Source organism: Amphiura filiformis, chromosome 13, assembly GCF_039555335.1.
Source record: "Amphiura filiformis chromosome 13, Afil_fr2py, whole genome shotgun sequence".
Taxonomy (NCBI): domain Eukaryota; kingdom Metazoa; phylum Echinodermata; class Ophiuroidea; order Amphilepidida; family Amphiuridae; genus Amphiura; species Amphiura filiformis.
In genome coordinates this window covers 715,730-730,043 of record NC_092640.1, presented here as the reverse complement: position 1 = coordinate 730,043, position 14,314 = coordinate 715,730, and the positions used below count along the sequence as shown (strand labels likewise).

Here is a 14,314-nt window from a genome sequence, read left to right as displayed (position 1 = left end):
CATAATGGGTACCATCTAGAAGGTTCGAAATCGCCCAGTCATAACTACTCAGAGGCAAGACCTCAGAATGAAGTTCTGCAGTCAAAGCTCCAAGGCGGGGAAGAGTGGAAGCTTCAGAATGGAGAATAGTAGGAAGACTGGACAAGAGTTATTTGTTTACACATACAACACAAGAACAATCAGAACAGAAGAGTCTTTATAACATTTGTTGGAAGAGTTAGAGGAATTCAAGTGGGACATCATTGGTTCAGCAGAAACGAGGAGAGAAGTGGAAGGTTTGGAAGAGATTGTAGGAGGAGCTTGGTTGTACAACAGAGAAGCAACAGATGATGACAAAAAGGCAAGAGGAGTTGGTTTCCTGATACATTCAAAAATCAAAGACTACATTATAGAGGTGAAGAGTTACACAAATCGGGTCATCTTACTCAGACTTCAGCTAGCTGGAAAGGAAGAGATGTACATCATTCAGGTATATGCACCAACAAGTGACCATGATGATGAAGTGGAGCAGTTCTATGAAGATATCACAAAAGCACTGGAAGAGCACAAATCAAATTATACTATAGTTATGGGAGACTTTAATGCTAAAGTTGGTAAACAACAAGAAGGTGAAGAAAAAATCTTGGGAAAATTTGGAGTTGGAGAAAGAAATAGAACGGGTGAGACCATGATAGAATTTGCTGCCCAACACAGTCTTGTGATCACAAATACCTGCTTCAAGAAAAATGTGAATAGATACTGGACTTGGGAAAGCCCAAATGGCCATACCAAAAATCAAATTGACCTTATACTCAGTAGTCAGAGAGGAATTGTGAAAAACTGTGAAGTCATCACTAGAGTAGATATTGCTAGTGACCACAGAATGGTGAGAGCCTGCATTCACATCAGCAGAAAGTTAGCCAGACTTAAATTCATCAAGAGCCAGAGAAAGAAGAAAGTTAACTTGCTTAAACTAACAGAAAGGAAGGAAGAATTTCAAATCCAATTGCGAAATAGATTTCATATCTTGGAAGATGAACATCTCAACATAGATGACAGATGCAGCCTGATAACAAACATCATCCTAGAAGAGGCAGCATCTGTAGCACCTCCAAGTATAAGCTCCAAACAGAAGACAGAGGAGGATATTGAAATCAACCAATTGAACTAAAAAAGAAAGCAACTCAGGGAAAAAGATAACAAGTCAGCAAGAGAGAAAGTAGAATATGCCGAACTTGTTAAAACAACCAGAAAGAAACGAAGACAGAGAAATAGTAAGAGGAAGGATTCAAAACGTACTGGAAATGGGAAAAGGTCCCAAAGAAATTAATAAAAAAAAGTCGAAAGAAGGTCAGAATCCAAAATCTGCACAAAAAAGATGGTTCACCAACTTCAAATAGGGAAGAAATCCTCAAAATATGTTCAGACTTTTATCAAGAACTATACAATTCACACACAGAGGCCAAGAGCCAAGAAGCCAAAATAACATCACCAGAAAACTCAGAATTACCAGACATCACATTTCGTGATTAGATGAGTTAACAAAGGATATTCTCGAGGAGGGAGGAAGTGAAGTAATAACCCATCTAGCAAAACTGTTTAACCAAATCATCACCAAGAAATGCATCCCACAATCTTGGAAGGAAGCAAAAATCATTCTTCTTTACAAGAAGGGAGACAAAGCAGACTTCAAGAATTACAGACCCATTAGTTTTCTCTCACATCTGTACAAAAATTTTCACAAAAATTCTTCAAAATAGACTAAAGAAAGAACTGGATGAACATCAACCACAAGAGCAGGCGGGTATTAGAGAAGGTTTCTCAACCATGGACCACCTACTTACAATAAACCAACTCAAAGAAAAGTCGAACGAATACCAACTTGACTTATGTATTGGATTCATTGAATACGAGAAAGCATTTGATTCCGTAGAACACCAGGATCTTTCCAAGCACTGAGAGAAGGGTATGTTTGTATTCTGGAGGATATATACACAGATGCAACATCTCGAATCCATCTGGATAGTGACGTTTCTGAAATTGTTAAGATATCCAGAGAAGGAGATACGTTGTCACCAAAGATATTCACAGCAGCTATGGAGGCTATCTTCAAAAAACTACCTTTGGATGAAAGAGGAATCAATGTTGATGGAGAAAAATTAACAGACCTCCGATTTGCAGATGACGTTGCCTTTACTACCTCAACAGTGAAGGACATGGAAATAAAACTTAACTAGAGCAGTTCTCGGCTTTCGCGGTTCTCTGCATTGGCGGTTCTCGGTACATACGGGTTGTGGAAGTAGCCATGTGTGATTCTGGTTGGTGTGTTCTGATTGATTGGTTTAAGCATTCGTGCTGTCTTGGTCGGCATGTGATGTTTCTGTTCAGAACCTTGTATGAGCCCAATGTGTATTTTTTTGCGATGTTGTTTGTCTGTCTGTGCCATTTGAATATTAAACCAATGCAAGAAATTGATTATCAATTATAGTTTGATTTTGAGATGGATACTATGGTAGAGGGGAAATCCACTACCCACATCACTCTATCTCTACCACCTTACCCTTATAGGCCTATCCCACCCTCAAAAAAATAAAAAAACGCTCCCTAGATATTTTTATCTAGTTTTTAAAAATTAATAAAAAAATTTTTTGGCCAAACAATTTTTTTGTTACGTTGCACGAAAAAATTTGGGCCAAAAAACCCGTTTTTTGGGATTTTCTCCAAAAATGAGCATTTTGGCCCAAATTGGACCTCACAGATGAACTCATCAAGTCATTTCCATTCTAAAAATGTATATTTTTAAATTCTTTAGACTAATAATTTAGCAGTTATGAAGCCCGAAAGTTTCCATAATTCCAGGGTTAAGACCACCCTTAAGGCTCTTTTATAACGGGAAACAAGTTTATTTAACGAATTACCGTATTCGTCCGAGTATAGTCCCATGTTCGAGTATAGTCCCACCCCCTTTTTTTTTTTTTTTTTAAGTTTTTATTTCGGTTTTGGAGTGTCCCTGGACCTAGACCTAGATGCTAGGATCATTCATGGTTGACCTAAAAAAAAAATTTAAAAAAATTTCAAGATGTTTTGTATTTTTAATATGAAAATTGATCATTTGTATTCATGTAATACTCTATTAATGATTTTTTTTTTTTTGAAATTCGAGTATAATCCCACCTCCCAATTGTGACAAATTTTCACACAAAAAATGGGTGGGACTATACTCGGACCAATACGATAGATGAAAAAATGAAATCTTTTTTAGGCTTATGATATATAAAATAAATAATTTTTAATATTTTATTGACTGCTAGCTTTATATTATAATCATAAACCCTCGGTGGTCTTGAAGCAATGTCGTTGCATGGTTTTGAAGTTATATTGGGCCTATAATTTTAACAGCCCTCATGGTCCTAGAAGTCAATATTCGTTATTCCCGGATAAACTTGATAAGAGTTAAAATAATTGTAATATAAAGTTTTCTTTTTTTTCTTTGTCAATACAAAGTTTCCATGTGGCATTTTTTTTGTTACTAAATTTAATTTAATTTTACAAATTCGGCTATAGGCCTACAAAAGAAAACAACGAATATTAAAATAATTGTTTTTATGCACATACGCAGATAGATATAAATACAAAATCAAAGGGGAGAAACAATACTAATTTGTTTCTTAATAAATGTACATCAGGCAACTATGACAGCCAAAAGACCTCAAATCAAGCAAAGAAAGGTACTATTTTTTCATGTATATTTCAAAGGGATGCTTAATTTGTGGTGTGCGCCCTTAAGGTTACATTATCATGGTCGTGTATTTCTTTATTTTTGTTTCAAGTGTATTATCATGATACACATTTTTTTATATTCTTCATTATTTCACTTTCACTTGAGTACCGGTATTACTTTATTTACAAATTTATCATCATACACTTCACGTTATATGATTTTTTTCAGTGTTTTACCTAATTTTAAGTAATTCTTTATTGGGGTGCATGCTCTTATATAGGTCTATTTTGTTTGTTTGTTTTCATCATCAATTTCTCTAATCATTCTTGATAGATGGTTGTGTTAAATACACTAATATTGCTTTATTTTTTGTTTTAAGTGTATAATTATCATCCGGACACATTTTCAAATCAAGTTTTATACAGGCCTAATATGACTTATCATTCTTGACAAGATAGCACATGCTGCATAGGCTGTTTATTTACATGATGTCACATGCTGTATGCTGTTTATTTATTTGGGCCTAAATTATTTCTTTACTTTTCTTTTAAGTGAACATGTATATCATGATAGCGCATTATATGTTTTTATATCAACCGTGTTGTCTTTTTAAAGACAGTTCCTGTTTCACCGCTGACCGCTTAATTATGTCAGCATTCACTCGTGTTTGCTCTATTTATTATCAGGTCAGTATAGGGTTGCCAAACCCGCAATTTAATGGCCCAATATAGGACGACTTTTGAAGATTTTCTACGGGACAATATCCTGTCCTATAAACACCAATAATATTATTGATGGCTAAGAAAAAAGGGCTACTTTCCGACATTGGTTAAAGCGAATTCTGGCAGTTTCTTATCCCATAGGAACCAATGGTAAATAATAAAACAAACTATTGGGCGACTTTTCAATTATTTGACCAACCATTTGGGCTGGCAGCTTAACACAATGTCAAAATTTGTCAACATTCGCTCATATTTGCTTTGTTATGTACAGGCGGCGAATGGGATGATCGAGCCGGCAACTTGTGAAACCGCCCGGCCGTATGGCATTTTCCATATACTTGGTTAGTTTTGTGGGGTTCATTATCGAACCCCAACAGTTTTAGCTTGTATTTATATTATTTATTAACATAGGCCTATTTGTTTGTGATATTTCAAGCGTTTTAAAATTTCAAAATAATCCCATTCAATTACACAGATGAAAATTTACTGAATTTAGAGAATGCACAGCGACCACCACCTGGTTATGTAAACTATAGTTTGGTTCGCTTAGGTCAGTATAGGGTTGCCAAACCCGCGATTTAATGGCCCAATATAGGACGACTTTTGAAGATTTTCTACGCGACAATATCCTGTCCTATATACACCAATAATATTATTGATGGCTACGAAAAAAAGGCTACTTTCCGACACTGGTTAAAGCGAATTCTGGTAGTTTCTTATCCCATAGGAACCAATGCCAAATAAGAAAAAAAATATTGGGCGACTTTTCAATTATTTGACCAACCATTTGGGCTGGAATATTTTTTGGCAACCCTGGCATGTGATGCGCATGTACCAATTTCCGGTGACACAATGTTTTGTCATGTAAAACCAGTTTATTAATTGCAAATTTTAAACACTAAATAAAAGTACAAAATGCAAAGCCTGGTAGGCCTACTATTTAATATTATTGTAATGTAAAAGTAGAAAAATTCGACCTTGACACACACAAATTTTCCTTAAAATGAATTTATTATTATAGAATATAAATATCAATGTTAAATAATCTCCCCAATAAACAACCCAATAGCCTAAACCCCTTGAATAATTGGTTGTTAAAGCCGTGTTTTCACAACCCAATAACGATGCGTAAAAAGCAAATCGTTCATGACTGATCTTGCTATAAAAGCGCGGCATGCAGGCATGCACCAACTAGAGAGAGATATCGGCAACTATAGAACAATAGTCCAAGGTGCCAAAGTGTTGCTTGAACTTGCTTCTATAGGTGTATTTGGTCTATAATAAGGTACCGTTGTGCTCATTAAAAGCCAGTTTGCCAAACCTCTCTTTTTCACGAATTTCTCATTAATTATGTACTCGTTCAAGTTCAAAATAAACTGGTGTCTAGCTTTAATGACAGTTAACACACCAGGAAAATTTGAGATCATGAATCTACCGAATAGCACGTGCAGCTTGCGAACAACATATAGCTGTCGCTATCTCTTTGTATTGCGCTTTTGGGCTCATACAATGACTTGAATAAAGAAAGCAAGAAGGTGGTATTGAAAATGCACAAAGGAAAAACAAAATATATGACAAATATGGCAACAGATGAAAAGATCATCATTGAAGATCAGAAAATTGAAAGAGTTGAGGAGTATAAATATCTGGGCCAAACACTGAGGTTAAAGGATTGTTCGAAGGAAGAAGTATTGAGAAGGATAAAAGCAGGATGGAGTTGCTTTGGAAGACATAAAGAAATCTTATGCAACAAAAATATACCCATGTCACTCAGAAGGAAAAGTATATAATCAATGTGTCCTTCCAACAATGACATATGGCTCTGAAACATGGTCACTAACTAAATACTTAGAAACTAAACTACAATCCACTCAAAGAACAAGGAACGGCAAATGTTAAACATCTCACTGCGAGACAAAGTAAGGTGCTCAACCATCAGACAGCTGACCGCTGTTGCAGACATTTTTCTAAAAATCAAACAATCAAAATGGAGATGGGCTGGACATGTTGCCAGAAGAAATGATAACAGATGGACAAAGAGATTATTAGAATGGCAACCAAGAATGAGAAAAAGAAGAAGAGGTAGACAGAAGAGGAGGTGGAGAGATGATATAACATCATATATTGGTACAACATGGGCGAGAGTAGCATTAGATAGAAAGGTATGGAGTGATCATGAGGAGGGCTACATCCAACAGTGGATTTACATAGCGTAGATATATAGAAATTCATACCCTGTAACCGCGGTGATTGGTGCACCGATAAATTACTATCCTTTAAACATGTTTCCCTTTTTGGAAACAAAATCTTAAAACATGTTTCACATTTGTGTACATCCATATCAAAACGATGCACTTGTCGGCTGCTACATGTGTCTCATTTCGCATAATAGCTAAGAATAAATACCAGACTCATCTCAGTTGCAGGTCACTTCAAATCATCCCCAAGTCACATTGTTAAGGAATGTTCTCTGTATTCCTAAACTATGTGACTTGGGATGATTTGAAGTGACTTGTTCTTAGGAGATGAGTCTGGTATTTATTCCAAGCTATTATGTGAAATGAGACACATGTAGCAGCCGACAAGTGCATCGTTTTGATATGGATGTACACATTTTACTAATATATAGCACTCACCCATATCCACTACGTCCATCCATACCCGATAATTATCTGCTATTAGTTCATCCCTCAGCTTTATCATTCGCTGCTGGCACGGAAAGCCTTCCTCCTTTACCCCCCAATTATATGATATCATCACATGACCTAGGACAGTATAAAAAATTACAAAATGAAACTTATTAGGATATACACTAAATAAAGTGTTGCTGAAGATTTGCCAGTGATATAACAAACAAAACTTGAGGACCAATGTTAGACACCTGTGGAACGCTGCTGTGTGTCTGCGAAGACAGATCCTTTCACATAGAACTGGCTGGTTCTTAGCATAAGTATGACCCAAACCAAAAAATAGCCAATACCACATGAGGCAAAATCTGTGTGACAAGAGGAAAGGATAATCAGGGATGGGGTTAGAGTGGAGCGTGATGGGGGAATAAATGGTGAAGTTGTGAAAAATGCTATTTAAAAATGAACCCAAACATTCTCATGTTCACTTTAAAGGAACTATCAATGATTCCCACAAAATTGTAAACATAATAGTTGAAATTTGTTAAGATATAGCTTAAAAATTAAGATGAAAATAAAGGATAGCTCATTAAGTTGAGATAATTATCTTACTAAGTCAACTTCCTAGGGTCACGAAGATGAGATGACAAGATTCCTGAAACAGTCAGTAATCATGTGACAGAAGATGCCAGCTAGTACATTCCAACGCATGGAAAGAGGAAGCCTGGACGAAAACAATGGTCACTTCCAGGAAAGCTGGACTGAACAAAATCTTGTAACATAACAGAAAATCTTGTAACATAACAGATTTCCTATTTAGGTCATATAATACCATTTGCATTTTTGTTTTCAACCCCACTTTTACAGTATCTGGATTACATATATCCGCACTCTCTACTAGCAGAGTATAACCCATACACTAGCCATGGTGTCTGCCATAATGATGCCGGTATTTACCATAACTTAAGAACACATGCTTATCACTGTCTCTGAGAGGATACCGCTTGCATGCATCCATGATAGCCCTCATGTAAGTGTCACCACTATGCTTATCTAGCTGAATCAATACATCAACTACCACATACAAATAAGCAGAAATTGCTTCAATTCCTATACATAGTTCTATACCACTTCCCCAGGGGAATGTTGAACCACCAAGCCAACCTTTAACAATAGAGCAGGTACAAGCAAACACCTTAAGCTTGTCAACAATAATAATCAAACAAAGAGGTACAGGGCAACCTACTTTGTTGCAAACTCTCTGCAGTTGCCTCAGCAGATAGGCGAGGTCTGCTTGTTCTCTGTTGACAAGGGGCAGGGTTCAGTAAACGGCTCGTTTCTGAGCCCAAAAACATTTACATATAGGGGAGGTCTGCTTGTTATCTGTTGACAAGGGGCAGTCTTCAGTGAATGGCTCTTTTCAGAGCCACTACTTATTTACTGTTCTCTGTTGACAAGGGACGGTCTACAGTGAATGGCTCTTTTCAGAGCCACCATACTGTTATAACAGCAGATAGGCAAGATATGCTTGTTCTCTGTTCACAAGGGGCATTCTTCATTCAGTGAATGGCTCTTTTCAGTTCCATCAGTAAACAAGTGGCCTCCTACATGTCTCAATCTTTAAAGGTACTTTGTCTTGTAGAAGTCAGAGTTACTCCTGACGAAAGCTTCACAGTTCCAAACTTGGCTGATGGTGAACCATCTAAAGAACTAACTGATCGTTATGAAGTCCAGTCGTAAAAGCCTATCCCACAATTTAAACATAATGATGTCTGGTAACCTAATAACAGAAGATTAGAGTGCTGGTCTTATCCCCTGGTGGTCAAGAAAGGTGATAAGCTACAATGGTGCAAACAGTCTGGGAACACTTTGCTGCCAATAACAGAATATTGCCACTCTCTCTCCCTTGTGGAATTTATAAAAATGACAATGTCTTCAGCAATTTTCCAAAGTGTTTTAACACTGAATGATAAAAATTATTTTAAAAAATAAATGTTGGTATTTATACAGCATAAACATGTGCTTATGTATCAAAAGGCTTTATATTTATTCCGCTGTTGTAGAATACGTCAGCTGCCATAAAAGCCGGAGGCATGCTCATACCTTTGGGCAGAGCTCATTGGACAATATTCATAACAGCTCCCTTTTCACCCCTGAGTAGAAAGAGGCAAGTAAGGGAAAGTGCCTTGCCCAAGAGCACAACATGATGGCACCGCCGGGGCTCAAACTCGCATTCCACCGATTGCAAGGCAGAGCCCGTACCACTGTGCCCTTGATAGGGAGAAGGGAAGGGTAATCATAGTCCATGTCATGTCCATGATCATGCAAAACTCTGCATGGAATTTCAACAAAGTGTACAGTGTTCCAAGAACTTTTTTCCAAGATTGTAGACCCAGCCAACTAAAGAACCATTTCACTTCTTATGGTCTTGGGTAAAGTTCTCAGTAATATCTTGGAGATCCACATTAACAAGCATCAATGTGTACGTCCGTGGCCTGCATTGCATACCAAACAGGCTTAACGTGCAACAGCACTGCATGGTTAATGTATAAAAGCTACATTCTCTCAGCATGACTTTTCATTGCGTCTTGTAACAAAATGTGTAAGCTCGCTTCCTTTCCATTTATGTGCTACGGTTGGTTTCAAATGTTGCAACACTCCCACTATGGGACATGGACAAAATGGGACATTGGCCAAGTGGGACGTGGAGCATGAGAACATGGACCAAGTGGGACATGGGACTAAGCGCTAATTGGCCAAGTAGGAATTTGACAATACAGACTGGACTAAGTGGGAATGGGACTAAATGGGACATGGGCCAAGTGATATTGGAACTAAATGCGTTGTGACCAAGTGGCTTTGGACCAAGTGGGAAAGCACCATCCACATAAATGGAGATTAAGTAGCCTGTGTGGAGTGCCCCAATTGTTGCTATAATATACCACATAAATCCCGACTTATTATTTGTTTTTACGTATGTTGGCAAAATGAAAGACACTAATTTTACAGTAATTTTTACAGTGTAAATCATGATCCTACCTGGCTTTCCTGTGCCATCTTTTCCATCTTCTTTCTTGCTTTCAGCTGTAACATGGATAACATCTGAAAGTGGAAGACAAATAAATTTCTTAACTTTAAGTGGTATTAAAAACCCTAATCCCAAGTTTGATCCAAAGTTTCAATCCCATCTTTATATACAGACTATTTTCTAAATGCAACAACTTTTGTAGCTAATATACATTTGTTGTTGGGTATGCTTAATGGGCATTACTAGTGATATTATTATGTGCGATGATACCGTGATAATGGGGGACTCTATGTGTACTTCCCTGGCCTGCATTCTGGCCTGTGTTCTAAACAGGCTTTATGTGTAACATGGTGAAAGTGTAAAAGCTGCTCTTTCTCAGCCCAACTTTCATTGCGTCTTGTGATACGACAGCGCTTCCATTACACAGTTGCACATACATGCCCTACTGTTAATTTGAAATGCATAACACTGTGAGGCATGGTCCATCCTGGGACATGCCATGTGGGGCATGGGACCAAGTGGATCATGGACCAAAGGGGACATAGACCACTGGGACATGGACCAAGTAGACATGCACCAAGTGGGATTGACCCACATTGGAATGGACCAGGTGTGAATTGGCCCAAGTGGGACATGGAATATGTGTGAAATGGCCCAAGTAGGAATTGGTGTAAGTGAGATCGGACTAACTGGGAATTGGAAGAATGGGACTAAATGTACATATTGGACTAAATGTGGTATAGATCAAGTTTGAATTGGCCCAAGTGGGACATGGAATAAGTGTGAAATGACTCAAGTAGGAATTAGACATGGACCAAATGGGACATGGACCAAGTGAGATTGGACTAAATGGGACATGGAACAAGTTAAAAATCACTGTTCACACTGATGGGGATTTAGCAGCCACATTCTTAAAACAGCGATTGGATCAATTCTCTATGCAACTGTCACACCTATATAACAAAGTATTCCAGCCATCGTATTGTCAGCATCTTACTTGTCAATAGTCTATGAGCAAAGTAGCAGAAGGAATTATGCCAAAAACCTTAAGTTCAACTGGAGCCTGCTACAAATGAGGCTTTCCAGTTGACACTGCTGATATATTTTCAAGCCCTGATGAGGGATGACACACCAATCATCTCTGATGTCAGGTATGCTACGTATGAAAATGCAGTCAGAGAAATGCCCAAGGAAGTGTTGCTAAATGTGAACTATGTGGATACCAAGTTGAGTTTTATTCACATAATACTATCCGACTGAAATTTGAGAAGGATGAGGCCAAGAAGAAATACTCCGTCTCCAATTCTCACAATTCCAGAATTCTTAATAAAGTATACATTATGATCCCAGTCATACCTTGCTTTTCTGAAACATCTTTTTTGTCTTCCTTCTTGCTTTGAGCTGTACCGGGTTCAACGTCTGAAAAAGAAAGAAGTTGTTCCTCAGTTTTTCTTTAACGTTTATTAAAATATTCATTGACGTAGCCAGGGCTTTCCTGGTTCAGCAAGAGGCACACTCAGAGCAATAAGATGAGGGGAAATGTGGAAAAAGAGAAAGGGAAGGAGTAAAAGGGGTAGCAGCGAACAGGGGCGTAGCCAGCTTTCTTGGTCAAGGGGGGGCAAAAACAAAACAAAAATCCCGATTGCATCATTTTGACCCAGTATTATCGGAGGGTATTATACATGTTAAGTCTTTGAGCTTCCAAATAAGGCCTTAAGACAATGTGCACACACGAAAAAACTGGTATTTTACACTATTTTTGCTCATGATCTGGGTGAAAAGGGCTTCATTGGGACAATGTGTGCGGGTAGCACAGAACATTTTTGTATTTTACACTATTTCAGCCCATAATCTGGATGAATTTGGATGGAAAACAGGCTCCTTGCCCCTTTTCTTTTCCTTCCCTATTTTCTCTTTCATTTTTTTCTTTGAGGAGCACTTTTCTCTTTCATTTTTTGTCAGGGGGCACTCTGTCCCCCTCACTGGCTATGCTTCTGGCAGCGAACAAAAAAAGGGAACAGGACAGGTGGAGAAAGGAAGAAAAACAGGGAAAGAGAAGAGGACTTTTAGAAATTTAATGTACTCATTTTGGGCATATTCCATCCACTCACCAGTTGGCAAGTTCTTCCCCGATTGTGCTGGTTCAGTTGAAGCTGGTGGTGTGGGCTGCTCTCCCTCTTGTGCTGACTGATGTGTGGATTCAGCAGGTTCAACTTTGGGCTGTTGTGCTATTACATATAACAAAATGTGAAACATAGTAATTGTATTTTGTTGAATGGTATGAATGTTATACTCTACTCTTGAGCGTAAAATTTCACAACGCCCCATCAAAATGTTAACAAATTAGCTTCCAAAGATCAATCTTTGTGATTATATAGGAGTGATCATAAATGAAAGAATTCAGAAGAGGTAAGAGGCTTACATGTATGCTGAAAATGGAAATTTCACCATCTTAACATACATTTTAAACTTAACTTATATATATTCAATCCCAAAATGTCTGTTATTTATTTGTAAAACGGAAAAATTTACTACCTATTGCAGGAATTTATTGAAACCATATGGTGAAACTAAATTTTGAAAAGGCTAATCTAACTTTGTTACTGTAATGGTCTACATAGGTCATAAAAGTGCTGATGTTCATGATTTTATATTGAGTACGATTCAAAATACTGTTTTTTGTTCATTGTTTCATGCATGAAAGGTAAATTAGCTAATGAAGTCCATTACACCTACAAATTGCTTTCTGCTAATATGTAAGAGTATTAGAAAAAGAATAACTTACTTGATGAATCAAGCGATTCATCTTGAACTCTTTGCTGTGGATGTACAACTTGAATCGAAGGCTTCACTCCCTCATCTGCTTCCTGATTTGTTTCACCTGATGAGCCTAAACATGCAAAATATATATCAAGAATTTTAAAAACCATAAAATGTGTGTAATTAATTACAATAATATAGTAATATATTAATTATATAATTAATTTCGCTTGAATAATTATTTAATTAATAGTAATTAAGTAGGGCCTATATAATTTATTAATTAATTATTATATATTGATTAATTTAGAGTTAGACATCAATAATAAAATCACCTTCCTTTGTCTTGTATAGTGTGACAAGAAGCAATTTTACCAACCTTTATTGTAGTTGTGTTTGTCCTCGATAGGTTTTACTTTTTTGTCATAGCAATCGCTTGCATGCTTCATCAGCTGTGTCCTAAACGCTTTATAAGCCAATGCTAAATCAGGTTTCTTTTTCAGGAAGCCAAACAACTTCTTCAGCTGGTCTTTCTCTTGTGTTTCATCTATTACATCTCTTTCTGAATCATCTATGATATCTTCAAGCTGGAGATCATCCAGTACTTCGTCAAGTGGTAGGTTCTCCTCTGCAAGACCCCTTCTTATCTCTATGAGAATTTTGCTTAATATACCTTTATCATCCATGATAAGAATCTGCAACAAAACCAAAGAAGCAAACAAAATTAATACTTTTGAAGGAAGAATGTCCCAGGTTGACAGCCTCGATCATCATTCATGGTCTTTTTTTGTCTACCATATTTTTTTTTATTCAGAAGCACGCCATTTACTTGAACTTAGAAGTATTGGCTTCACAAATTGTGTATAAGACCTTTCAAGTAGGGTCGGTCAATAGGGCTTTTTTTTGGGAGGGGGGTGGAATGACCCAAAAACTCACCAAAATCTGTGTTGGGTCGGCATTCATTAGTACAGGAAATTTTTTCCCAATTGTTCAAAATCTGGAATTCGGTCGGGCCCGTGAAAAGGGTTTTCTTTTTAGTCGCCTAATGGGTGTTTTTTTAAGTAACACATTGTGTGCAATGCAGCGCGTAATGCAGCAATAGACCTTTTTCCGCAACGTCATCAGTTAAAATTGGGTCTAAGAGACAGCCTGTGTGAAAACACAGAATTCAGAGTGATCCATGTGCAAAATGCAAAGCAAATGCAAAGATCTGTTTGCGTGACACACTGCAACCTGCGTGTGTGACCAACACGAGATACGCTTTAAGTTCGTCATGCCACAATGCAAATAAACAAGCAATGAAAATGAGGTACATTATTTTATCAAATAGGAATAAAACGTTTTCATATATTTTCCATTTCATATGCTCAAAACATTTGAAGAACCTATTTTGTAAAAATGTAGGTGAAACTTAAAGAAACAAGAATTTGTCTTTAAAAAGACAAAGTTCACGAATCAGGTGTATAGTACTTTGAGC

At 37.2% G+C, this 14,314-nt stretch overlaps 1 protein-coding gene across 1 annotated transcript in view; it reads right to left on the bottom strand.

Moving 5' to 3' along the window:
* LOC140167874 (uncharacterized) overlaps positions 1–14,314 on the bottom strand; it is a 57,590-nt gene that overhangs the window by 12,081 nt on the left and 31,195 nt on the right. Inside the window, exons 5-10 of the mRNA XM_072191164.1 lie at positions 13,217–13,532; positions 12,863–12,967; positions 12,189–12,305; positions 11,434–11,496; positions 10,089–10,151; positions 7,059–7,187 (exon numbers count right to left, since the gene is read on the bottom strand). Coding sequence (XP_072047265.1) covers positions 7,059–7,187; positions 10,089–10,151; positions 11,434–11,496; positions 12,189–12,305; positions 12,863–12,967; positions 13,217–13,523 — 784 coding nt within the window. The 5' untranslated portion in view covers positions 13,524–13,532. The remainder of the gene's footprint in view (positions 1–7,058; positions 7,188–10,088; positions 10,152–11,433; positions 11,497–12,188; positions 12,306–12,862; positions 12,968–13,216; positions 13,533–14,314) is intronic.